Source organism: Taudactylus pleione, unplaced genomic scaffold, assembly GCF_031769625.1.
Source record: "Taudactylus pleione unplaced genomic scaffold, aTauple2 ptg000313l, whole genome shotgun sequence".
Lineage (NCBI taxonomy): Eukaryota > Metazoa > Chordata > Amphibia > Anura > Myobatrachidae > Taudactylus > Taudactylus pleione.
Window position 1 is genome coordinate 7,423,034 of NW_028284714.1, and position 12,503 is coordinate 7,435,536.

The window sequence follows — 12,503 nt, forward strand, 5'->3', positions numbered from 1 at the left end:
GAATCCTGGCAAAGCGAATGAAGGGCTTCATCCACAAGTCCCACATGCCGAGCAGAATAGCTCCATCTTAGCTCCTCCATCACTTTCTCCAGCTGCTTCTGCAAAAGCCTGATGAGGGGAATGACCTGACTCAAGCTGGCTGTGTCTGAACTGACTTCACGTGTGGCAAGTTCGAAGGGCTGTAGAACCTTGCACAACACGGAAATCATTCTCCACTGCGCTTGAGTCAGGTGCATACCCCCTCCTTTGCCTATGTCATAGGTGGATGTATAGGCTTGAATGGCCTTTTGCTGCTCCTCCATCCTCTGAAGCATATAGAGGGTTGAGTTCCACCGCGTCACAACTTCTTGCTTCAGGTGATGGCGGGGCAGGTTCAAGAGTGTTTGCTGGTGCTCCTGTCTTCGGCACACAGTCGTTGAATGGCGAAAGTGGGCAGAAATTTTTTGGCCCACCCAAAGCGTCTCCTGCACGCCCCTGTCGCTTTTCAGAAAATTCTGTACCACCAAGTTTATTGTGTGAGCAAAACATGGGACGTGCTGGAATTTGCCCAGATGTAATGCCCGCACAATATTGGTGCCGTTGTCAGATATCACAAATCCCCAGGAGAGTCTAAGTGGGGTAAGCTACTGGGTGATGATTTCCCTCAGTTTCTCTAAGAGGTTGTCGGCGGTGTGCCTCTTACTGAAACCGGTGATACACAGCATAGCCTGCCTTGGAACGAGCTGGCGTTTCTGAGATGCTGCTACTGGTGACGCTGCTGTTGTTGCTGCGTAAGGTGATACATCTACCCAGTGGGCTGTCACAGTCATATAGTCCTTAGTCTGCACTGTTCCACTTGTCCACATGTCCGTGGTTAAGTGGACATTGGGTACAACCGCATTTTTCAGGACACTGAGGACACTTTTTCTGACATTTCTGTACAGTCTTGGTATCGCCTGCCTAGTGAAGTGGAATTTAGATGGGATTTGGAACCGGGGACACACTACCTCCATCAATTGTCTAAATCCCACTGCACTAATGGCGGACACCGGATGCATGTCTAACACCAACATAGCAGTCAAGGCCTCAGTTATACATTTTGCTTCAGGATGACTGCTGTCGTACTTCATCCTCCTCGCTAAGGACTGTTGGAGGGTCAATTGTTTAGTAAAAGTAGTGGTGTTCATCCCTCTGGGATGATGAACGACTCCCAGCAGCAGCAACAGCAGCAGCGGCAGCAGTAGGCGTAGTAATGCAGGATCCACCGAAGGAATCCCGGATAGGAGAGTCAGTCATGCCAGTGACATGGCCTGCAGGACTACTTCCGATCCTGACTAAGGAGGAAATTGACGAGGAGGGAGTTGACGGTGTGGTTTTCAGGCGCTTGGATACAACAGGACAAAAGGGATTTAGGTGTCCCTGGACTGCTTACGGTCTTAGGCAAAGTTTCTGAACTTGACAGTAACTTTTTATGAGCGCGCTGCAGGTGCCGTATAAGGGAGGATGTTCCTAGGTGGTTAACGTCCCTAACCCTACTTATTTCACCTTTACATTTGGTACATATGGCAAGACAGTTGTTGTCCAGATTTGGATAGAAATATTGCCAGACCAAAGAGGTGGAATGTTTGGTCTTCTGCCCAGGCATGACCGTGATGGGCTTTTTCATCCCACGGACAACAACTGTCTCCCCCGGAGCCTGATTTAAACAAACCACATCACCATCAGAATCCTCCTCGCCAACTTCCTCCTCAGCGCCAGCTACATCAGTATCCTCATCCTGTTGTACTTCAACAGTGACATCTTCAATTTGAATATCAGCAAGTGGACTGTGGGTGCTCCTTTCAGCACTAGCAGGGGGCGTGCAAATGGTGGAAAGAGCCACCTCTTCCCGTCCAGTGTTGGGAAGGTCAAGCATCGCAACCGCCACCACACTTGGACGATTCTTGGGGATTTGTGATATCTTCTTCGCTGTGCTTTTGCCAGCTTAACTCGTTTGATTTTTTTAGCGGGAGGAGGGCTTCCATCGTCATGTGATGCTGAACCACTAGTCTTGAACATAGGGAAAGACCTTAGCCGTTCCTTGCCACTCCATGTCGTAAATGGCATATTGGCAAGTTTACGTTTCTCTTCAGATGATTTAAATGTCTTTTTTAAGGTCATTTTCCTGAACTTTGTCATTTGGGATTGTATGTGCCCTCTACTATGACATTGGGCATCGGCCTTGGCAGACGACGTTGATGGCATGTTATCATCTATATCATGACTAGTGGCAGCAGCTTCAGCACTAGGAGGAAGTGGTTCTTGATCTTTCCCTATTTTATTTTTATCGGAGAAAGTTTGGTCCTCCATTTATGTTATATTGATATATACGTGCGGCTAAGGCGCACACAAACACAAATAATTTTTTATTTTTGTTGGAGACTAGTGCACTTTGTGGGTTACACCACCGTTTAAGAAATGAGCCAGCCGGCTATTTACTTAAGGGACACAGGCGCACGCTTGGCGCTGCTCCTTTGTTGATGCACGTGCAGCTACAGCCCACACAATTCATAAAGACAGAAAAAAAAAGATTTTTTTATTCTTTGTGGAGCGCACTTTGAGGGTTACACCACCCTTTAACAGGCAGATGCATGTTTGGCTTGGTGCTGCTGCTTTGAGGATGCACATATTTTTGTTGGAGTGCACTTTGGGGGTTACATCACCCTTTAACAGACAGACGCACGCTTGGCGCTGCTCCTTTGTTGATGCACGTGCAACCACAGTGCACACAATTCACAAACAGAAAATATTTTTTTATTTTGTTTGGAGTGCACTTTGGGGGTTACAGCACCCTTTAACGGTCAAGCCGGCCCTTTACCTATGACACAGGCGCACGCTTGGTGCTACTTTGTTGATGCACGTGTGGCTACTGTGCACACAATTCACAAACACAAAAAAATATATTTTTTTTGAAGTGCACTTTGTGGGTTACAGCACCCTTTAATGGTCAAGCCAGCCAGCCTTTTACTTATGACACAGGCGCACGCTTGGCGCTACTTTGTTGATGCACGTGCGGCTACTGTGCACACAATTCACAAACACAAAAAAATATATTTTTTTTGGAGTGCACTTTGTGGGTTACAGCACCCTTTAACGGTCAAGCCAGCCGGCCCTTTACCTATGACACAGGCGCACGCTTGGCGCTACTTTGTTGATGCACGTGCGGCTACTGCGCACACAATTCACAAACACAGAAAAAATATTTATTTTTTTTGCACTTGGGGGGAGTACCCCTGATGGACAGAGCACCCCCTGAAAAACACTACAGCACCACTTTAGGACTGGGACACTGCACAGGAGTTTGGAGTGGACACAGCCCCTATGGACAACTGACTGCATAACACAATCCAGCCAGCCCCTATGGACTTTGGAGGAGTGGACACAGCCCCTGTGGACAACAGCAGCACAGCACAACACAGCCAGCCGCTATGGTCTTTGGAGGCGTGGACACAGCCCCTATGGACAACAGCTGTACAGCACAGCACAACACAGTCAGCCCCTATGGACTTTGGAGGAGTGGACACAGCCCCTATGGACAACAGCAGCACAGCGCAGCACAGCACAGCACAACACTACACTGCATTACAAACACAGCCCAGCCAGCCCTAACTCCCACCCTCCCTCTTCACTGACCACAGCCGAGTGAGAAAATGGCGCCGACGTGGGTACCTTATATAGAATCCAAAACCTGCGAGACCCGGAAGGCGGGATGATGACGTTTTGCCTCAATTTCAGATCCGAGTCAGGAGGGAAAAGTCGAGCCTGACTCGGATCGATCTCGGATCGGGAGGGCTCGGATTTCAGAAATCCGAACCCGCTCACCCCTAATATATATATATATATATATATATATATATATACACATATATATATATATATATATATATACACACACACAAATGTCCTGACTGATTCACTGACTCCTCAACATCCAGTTTAAACCCCTGGACCTAGAAACATGAAATTCGGGGAGTATATGCCTTCCATGACGTAGGCACTCACTAAGATGGGATTTTTCAAAATTCGACTCCTAAGAGGGTGAAAAGGTCTAAATTGTTTCCTCCCTTGTGCAATGTCAAGACTGACTGACTCATCAATGCCCTGTCCAAACCCCTGGACCTAGAAACAGGAAATTCAGGGAGTATATTCCTTCTATGATGTAAGCACCCACTAAGCAGGGCTCTTTGAAATTCAACCTCTTAAGGGAGTGTAAAGTTTATTTTTGCTCCTGTCGAGGTGACTGGGTGACAAAGCAACATGTCCCAAGCGCTATAGGACTGTAAGGGTAGAGTGATGGCTTCAGAGTTGGGACTGCAGCACAATCCAATATTCAATTAGGGGAGACACACCAACTGCCAGTGATGTTTGGCAGCATTTGGGGTAACAGTTGGTGTGGCTTCCCTAATTGAATATTGGACTGCACTGCAGCCCCACCTCTGAAGTCGCTGCTGCTAAGGACTAAAAAAAAATCCCCTTCATTTACTTAATTTTGACACTAGCACGCTATTTTACACCAGAGGCATAAAACAATCTAAGCATATAAGTTAAGTTAGGTTGGTATGAACAAAATTAAAATATTTAAATTCTACCCGGGTAAAATCAGGTACATCAACTAGTATATTATATATTTGATAGAATGTGGATGCCAAAAACGGTGATTGGATGGACAACATGCACTTTGATTGTAAGGTTCCTTGAGCACTGAAGAAATATCTTCAAATATTACACACAATTTATGAAGACATGTCACGAGATGTGATGCAGGGAATTTGAGTGGCATTAGGGCAAACGCTATTGAACAGATTAAGGTTACAGATAGGGGAGGAGACTGTTTCATTTTATTGTGTAAAAGAGAGGCCTATTGGATTTTTAGGTTTAAAAGTTTGAGTCCATTAGGACTAAATGAAACTATTGAGTTGAATAATATAAAATATGGTCTCCTCCCCAGTAATGCCTTGTTCTTTGCTTTCCTCTTTTTTGATGTGTGCTACCTTTTTATACATTTCTCTCTATATGTATTCTAGATCATTTACTACCACTGAGATTCCCCTAGTAAGCTCCATGTAGGGGCAATATCTTGACCTATGTCACAATAATCGGTTCAATTAAAGCTCTATATCTGCATATGTCAGTTTGTCTTCAGACAATCTGATTGATATTTATTATCCTCTTTATTGTCTTTTCTGTCAATTTGGTGGGACCTGGCCAGCCTTATTGGTTGTTCAAGTCCATATATGTCCCCTATCACTTAGTGTATAGGTTTCTTGGTTAATCTCCCCTTCTTATATGAGATGGTAAGTATATTAGGAATATTATATATTGCTTTAAGATAAAAACTTGTGAATGATCACTTTATATAAGGATTTCTTTAATATCAACTAAAAATCAATAACTGCAGCGACTCATTATCTTTAAAGTGGTAATAAATAGGAACTAAATAATGGGTATACAATGTTGCATTGCACCTTAAGTGTAAATAATAGTGTGTCTATATAGTGGGTATATGTGAAGTGCAATTGTTTACAAACATCTCAGTGTGGATTTATCTTGTAATTGTATAGATAGTAATATTATATGTAGTATATATATTTTGTTATTATATTTTATGGATTATAAATGCAATTTTTAGGTAATCCTTCACAGGATTTAGATTGACTAAATTCGATCCTATGGTAATAAGAGTATATGGATACCAATTATGTAATCAGACATGCATCCTGGAATAAAAAGGACACAGAGAGAGCCCAGTTATCCCTCTGAAGAAACCGTTGTAGTCACAGCCAGAGAAACACGTCATTTGACTTCCTGTGACTGACACACATCTGGAATGCAGGACGGAAGCCGGAACCTGGAAGTCGCAAAGTGGTAGCCGAGCCTTTGAAAAACATGGGAAACACGCTCTGCCACACAGTCTATCTGGCCCAGGAACCAGTGTGGCATTTGGGCTTATGGTCAGTCACTTATTAGCATCAGTTCATCTCCATAGTGGTGTGCCAGGAGCAGGGATGTCTAGGTACACAGCCTACCCATCCATCTTCATAAGAAGGCATTTCCAGCTTCCTAATAGGATATGGTGACTATATGAATTAAACATAATTTACTGAATAGTCTATTATTGCTGCTATTTAACCATCTTCAAATCTTTTGCTACAAGTAACCGTCTCAAGGCTTTGCTGCTCACTAACTCTACTGTATCATGCTTACTGCATGTTACTTCAATTGCTATTAGACTTGCACATTGTCTGTGACCACAGCGTTATATACTAACAATGTTTTCTATCGCAACTGATATAGTTATTGGTCCTGAGTGACATTTGGAGTTTTTAGATATCTTTTATCTATATATTATTGTTAGAAAACTAAACATTGTTATATTTTCAAACAATCAGCTGTTTCTTTGAGCACCCTTAGTTTTTATTTATATATAGGTTTCCAGACCCATATTGTCAGGGCAGCCCTTTTTCACTGCATAATAATAATGAATGACATTACATTACATTTCTGATCTCCATACGCACAGAACTCAAGCTACACAACCATGACACTCCCACAAAACAGAGCAGATCTATGCGTTTGCATTGTCATAACCCAGTTTCAGCCCTGAAACACTCATTTCATGGAAAGACAGATCCATAAAAGATCCATCCAACTCAGAATAGGCCGAAGATAAGCATAAATTCACATTGCATGCACTGTATACTAAAACCTGTTATTTGCACCTTTGCAAAGATCTGTCTGAATCAGCCCCAAATCTGTAATACAGGAAATATCATAGATATAGCCTGCTTTAAATTCTTTGGTAGAAGTGATGTATTTCAATTTACAAAGCTCTGAAAAACTTAGCTTGGCCATGATAGCTTATTCTATCTTTCTATGGCATAAGTCATTGTGGCCTATTGGCAACGTTTTCACAAAAACCATCCTTTTTACCATTTTCAAACTTTGCAGCATGCTACTAACATACAGATGTTGACCTGTAATCTAAGATAATGGGTTACCACTGTGGAGTATCCTCCAGTGACAATAGAGGTGGGGGGGGGGAATTTTGAGAAACAATGGTGCGGGAAGCTTGCCAGATGTGACCGGGCAGGGGGCAACTGTAAAGAAGGGAAGCAACTGAATAGCATGTTAGAGCAGGGCCGTAACTAGGGTGGTGCGACCTGTGCCATGGCACAGGGCGCCACAGGGCCTGTCAATTTTCTGTTTATTATCATTCTTACTTGCAGCTTCCTCTTATTTTATCCCCAGCATCTCCTGGCTGCCCTGATCTCTTCCCTGGCCCTGCCCCATGAGGCCATGGCTCTTTTTCGAGTGCATTATCTTATATCCCTTTTTGAAAAAATGGGGTGGGGGGGCAATGCTCTTCCTGGCATAGGGCACCAAAGAACAGGGTACAAAGAACACAAAGAAAAGGTAATGAGAGTGAGTGAGAGGGCACACACTCTGGTACAGCTCTTAGTAATATATAGACCAGTGGCGTCTCAAGGGGGGTGCGGGCCGCACCTGGGTGTCACCCGCCGAGGGGTGACACCCACAGCTATAGCGAGTGGCCAAAATGATGGGCGTGATGGTCCAGACCGTCGCGACCATCGGGCTTGCGACGAGAACCTGCGGTAGGGTCTCGCTGCCGCAAGCCCAGGAGTGCTTTTGGCTCTATCAGAGCCAAAAGCACTCCACTGACATCACTAGTGATGTCAGTGGGGCCGGACCCAGACGGTAGGCGTTCCCATGGGAACGCCTCCTTCTGGGCAGCCACGCCCCCGGCACGCCCACCAAAGGGGGCGTGTTGTCAATCACCATCGACAGCACGCCCCCTTTGGTGCGAGACCCTTAACGACGGCTTGGCTGTTGTTATTTGGGTCTCGCGCATGCGCATAACGGAGCACCCTCCGACACGCGCATGCGCACTTGGGCACCATCGACCCACTTGCGAGCGCTCTGAGGGCCTGATTCAGAGCCGGACGCTCTTACAAGAGCGCTCGCTCTGAATCTGGGCCGCCCTACCTATTATTGGAGCGGCCTCCTGGCCGCTCGCATAGCTGTAGGTGAGCACCCACAGCTTATGTGAGCGGCCAAAAAGATGGTGGTGATGGTCAAGACCATCGCGACCATCGGGCTTGCGATGAGACCCTTGCGGTAGGGTCTCGTCTGCCGCAAGCCTGGAGTGCTTTTGGCTCTATCAGAGCCAAAAGCACTCCCACTGACATCACTAGTGATGTCAGTGGGGCCGGCCCCTGACGGTAATCACCCATCTGGGCAGCAACGCCCCCGGCATGCCTACCAAAGGGGACGTGCTGTCACTCACGATCGACAGCACGCCCCCTTTGGTGCGAGACCCATAGCGACGGCTTGGCCGTCGCTATTCGGGTCTCGCGCATGTGCCAGACGGAGCTCCCTCCGTCCTGCGCAAGCGCACTAGGGCAACATCGACCCGCTTGCGTGCGCTCAGCGCTCGCAAGCGGGTCTGAATCAGGCCCAGAATCAGGCTCTGAAATTGTAAAGTAATTGATTTAACTTTATTTATTGGAGAATTAAGTATCATCAACAGACACTAATGTGGCTGTGGGCCAGTGGCCAAATGATTACAGATAATATAATGTAAAATATTCACTTGGAATTACATAACATCTTATATGAGACAGAAAGGATGTCCTTGGTACCCAGTGACATTTCAGTATCCTTTCATTTTTATACTGTACAGTTAGAGCATTTACAATTTTTGGTTGCAAAAGTAGCTTATTCTCTGCTAGTTTAAATATAATTTATATGAAACCTATGTGAAGCTATGGGCACACATGCATCAAAACCTACATACCTTTTTTGGAAGTGCTGAAGTTCCTTCGCCCTTCGAACTTTAATTGCATCAACATCATCTTTATTAAGGTAGTCTTTTAAGTTATAGACCTGGAGACCTTTACTTTTTTCACATGAGCATGATCCACCTGAATAAAAGCTAAAAGGTACAATTATGGGAATTAAAAAAAAAGTAATTTTAGTTTGTCTGATGTACAGTCAACAAAAATAATTTTTATAATTATGTTTTCAGTTTTGATAATTTTGCAGTGTTGACCAACACCCTGATTCAAATATTATTATTGTGGTTTTGTTAGCACAATAATATCAGGGAAATCCCTGGTGGGTCCCACTGCCTGAGAGCTAAGGACCTCATTCAGACCCGCTAGCTAGCGCTAGTTTGCGAACGCACATGCTTCGTTCTGCACGTGCGTGCACTACTCTGTGCTATTGCAGCCTGCTCGCTCGCCCAGCAAAGACAGCCCAGTGAAATGAGTGGCAGGAGAGGCCGTTTGTGGGTGGTAACAGGGGCAGGACACTAATAACGGGGGAGTGGAGGTGCGAACGCAGGCGTGCCTCAGTGTTTCAACGCCATTTTTAAGGCGTGCATAATTAACAGGCAGCGTCATAATACACGTCACATGCCTGTTTTTTTACCCTGAAGTCCCCGCAGTGCTTGCGGCAGGGTAAGGCAACCACAAGCGCTGCAATCGCTACCGATGGTGCTCGATGTACCAATGTTTTAAAACACTTCCTGGAGATGACGTGCGCTAGTGGGCGTCCCAACATACACTAATGGATGTCTGCATTCACAGAGTGGTCGCTCGCACAGCCAAAGTGGGTGTGCTCATGCCTTGGCGAGCGATCGCTTCCCATGCTGCCACTTTGTCAAATTTGCACGCGCTGGATGCGAGCGATCGTATTTAGCGAGCGGGTTTGGATGAGGTCCTAAAGCCATTCCTCTAATGTCAGGTTGCAGACTGTGCACTCAAATGATGTTGTTAATCTATTAAAGGGTCAGTAACCTGGTAGAACAGGAACATGAGAACAGGAACATGGATGAACTTGGGTGCTTGGTTTGTTTCTAAAGAAATTACACCAAGATTCGCCCTTCTGCCTATCAAAGTTAGTGGTTTAATTAACAAATCTAAAGTTTACTTGTGTGAAAATATAATTTAAAGTGCAGCATATTATAAACTAAGAAAGTAGCTGTAAAAAAATAAAAAGTGACCAGCACTTAAGTCATCCCAATGGGGATAAACCTTTACTAGACCTAATGCAGTTCTCAATGTGTTTTAGACGCTAGCTGGTGTGTTAAGGGATCCCTTATATACTGTAATCTGGTATATATAGACAGGAAGAAAAGGAATAACTGCATTGACAATACCACAACCTGTAGTACATAAATATTCAGTAGACCAATGTATTCCAATAAGTTTCCAGTTATTAGTGAAAAATTCCACACACAAAAAGAATATAAGAATAGTAAAATAAAAAAAAACGTATAAAATAAGATTATGGAGGCTTGGCTTGGCAGCATAAGATGGCAGCTGCATCTTAGTGTTGCTGTGCCTCGCAATTTCTACTTCTTCAGCAGACACATCACCTACTTAGTTGCCTACCCTCAACGACCTTTTGCTGGGGCTGTGCATAGATACCTGATGCAAGTTCATGGCATGAGTGCCTCATAATAATGGCCATGACTGTCTAATCTCTTTTCTCAAGAGGGAAAGTGGTTGACTGTGGCCCTAATGCCTGCAGTGCACATATTTAATTTTTCAATTTCCGCTGGAGGTCTGCTTTTCTTTTTATGTCAACATTTTGCCTACTTTTCATGATGGGGAAAAACAAGAAAGGTGCCCCAAAAAGAACACCTGTCCCCCTCTGGATACACCTTCCAAAATAGATATGCAACAAAGCCCAGAGTCATTATATGCCGCCTTCACTACTATGCACAGAAAGAAGAGATCCTACGCAAGGTCCATCATCAATATTCTATCAACACTGATGGCCAGAAGATCCAGATCTACAAACACCTTTTCTGGTCTACCCTCCAGAGCCGAAAAGCCTTTCTACCCCTCACCGTTGAATTTTGTAAACTGGATTGCCGATACTACTGAGGCTTTCCTTTTGGCCTCCAAGATGCCCACCAGAGTAGGCAGTTAATTCTGCAAGAGCCTTCATATTTACCTGCTTACTGTGCTGCACTTGTTATCTCCCCTCCTCAGCTTCCCAAATGGCATGATTCAGATTCTGATCCTGTCCCGCTTGTATTGAAGTTGAGAGAAGAAGAGTGGCAAGTATTTGAATAGCCCTCAAAAAGACCCAAACTCTGACAGCAACCATCCACTGGCCAGGTTACCACACCTTCTTCTGGTTTTTATATTCATCTCTACTCCTGCTACCTGAACGCACCCCTGTATATAATCTGCACTGACTTTTAATGCATGCTCTGTTTGCAAGGACACGTAAGTAGATTTTCAAATGTTCCTTACCTGTTATATTTTTCTGACTTTCCTTATCTAGGTTATAGGAACCTTTATTTGGACTCCTGTCTGCCATGGGTTTTCATGAGCATGCATACGGCATTAGAAAGTATAGTAGAGTATGCGTTATCAGTCTATCTTCTTGCTCCTTCCTTCCCTCCTCTTATTTACATTTTTGCCTTCCACATCCTTTCTCCTACCCTCATACATTTCCCTTTCTCCCACTTGCCCCTCCCATTTGCCCTTCTGCTTTGCTTCCATGATATCAGTATGTCCAGGTTTACCCCTTTCTTGATTCCTGTTTTATGATTCCTGTTGACTCCTCTTTATATTTATTGACTTATGCCTCGGTGTTTATTCATATGTTGGAAATCATATTTTGTTCTCATTTACTTATATTGTGCCTGCTATTATTATTATAAAATGTATTGGTTTGATTATTGCTAATTTGGTGGCCATTGTTAATGACCCCCGGTGCCCCTGAATCACATTTTTCCTTACGTCTGGATGTGCTTTTCAGATAGGCATCATCAGGAAGCGGTTTTTCTGATTTTCTATTGCATTTATTTTAGGGTTTCTACTTATGTGTCATGTTCTCTTCTTCCCTTGCCTTCATTTCCCCTCCTCTCTCTTTTTACTTGCCCTGCCCTCCATCCAAGAACAATCCAAACACTTGATGGTGACTGACCCTCCATAAATGCTAGATTTATAAATATTCAGGTAAAGCATTCAAGAGCACTGCATGAGCTATATTTAAATTGGATGTGGACTTCATCCAAGTGACCCATTTTAAAGCTAGCATGCCCCCTCCTTGAACATTTGTAACTTCTCCAATGCCTATTAAGTAATAATTGTGTTGGCAAGCCCTGTGGGTGGCGATTCTCTTTTCCTGCTGCCTCCCCTTCATAGATTTAGTACATTTTAGTATAGCAGAAGGTCAGACATTCTTCATCAAGGGCACTCTACACAGGCAATTTTATACCTATGTGAATATATATGCTCCCATCCATGACCAGCCCTACTGCAGGTCTCAGCTTGACCAAGCCCTTAGTGATTATTTTGGTCCGATTCCCCTGGAGTCTCCTTATGGTCTGTGAATCCCACAAGTGCTTGATCCAGGTATAGTTGATACATTGGGTTCCTATCTTAAAAGGCAAAGGGAGGACCATAAAACACAACTTTTACAGCAGATTTGATCCTTAGAGT

The 12,503-nt window shown here is 44.4% G+C and overlaps 1 protein-coding gene across 3 annotated transcripts in view; it reads right to left on the minus strand.

The window, feature by feature from the left end:
• LOC148510710 (N-acetylneuraminylgalactosylglucosyl-glucoside beta-1,4-N- acetylgalactosaminyltransferase 2-like) overlaps positions 1-12,503 on the minus strand; it is a 317,743-nt gene that overhangs the window by 146,461 nt on the left and 158,779 nt on the right. For all 3 annotated transcript variants that reach the window (XM_088442512.1, XM_088442511.1, XM_088442513.1), the window contains exon 3: positions 8,834-8,971. In XM_088442512.1, the coding sequence (XP_088298638.1) occupies positions 8,834-8,971 (138 nt within the window). The remainder of the gene's footprint in view (positions 1-8,833; positions 8,972-12,503) is intronic.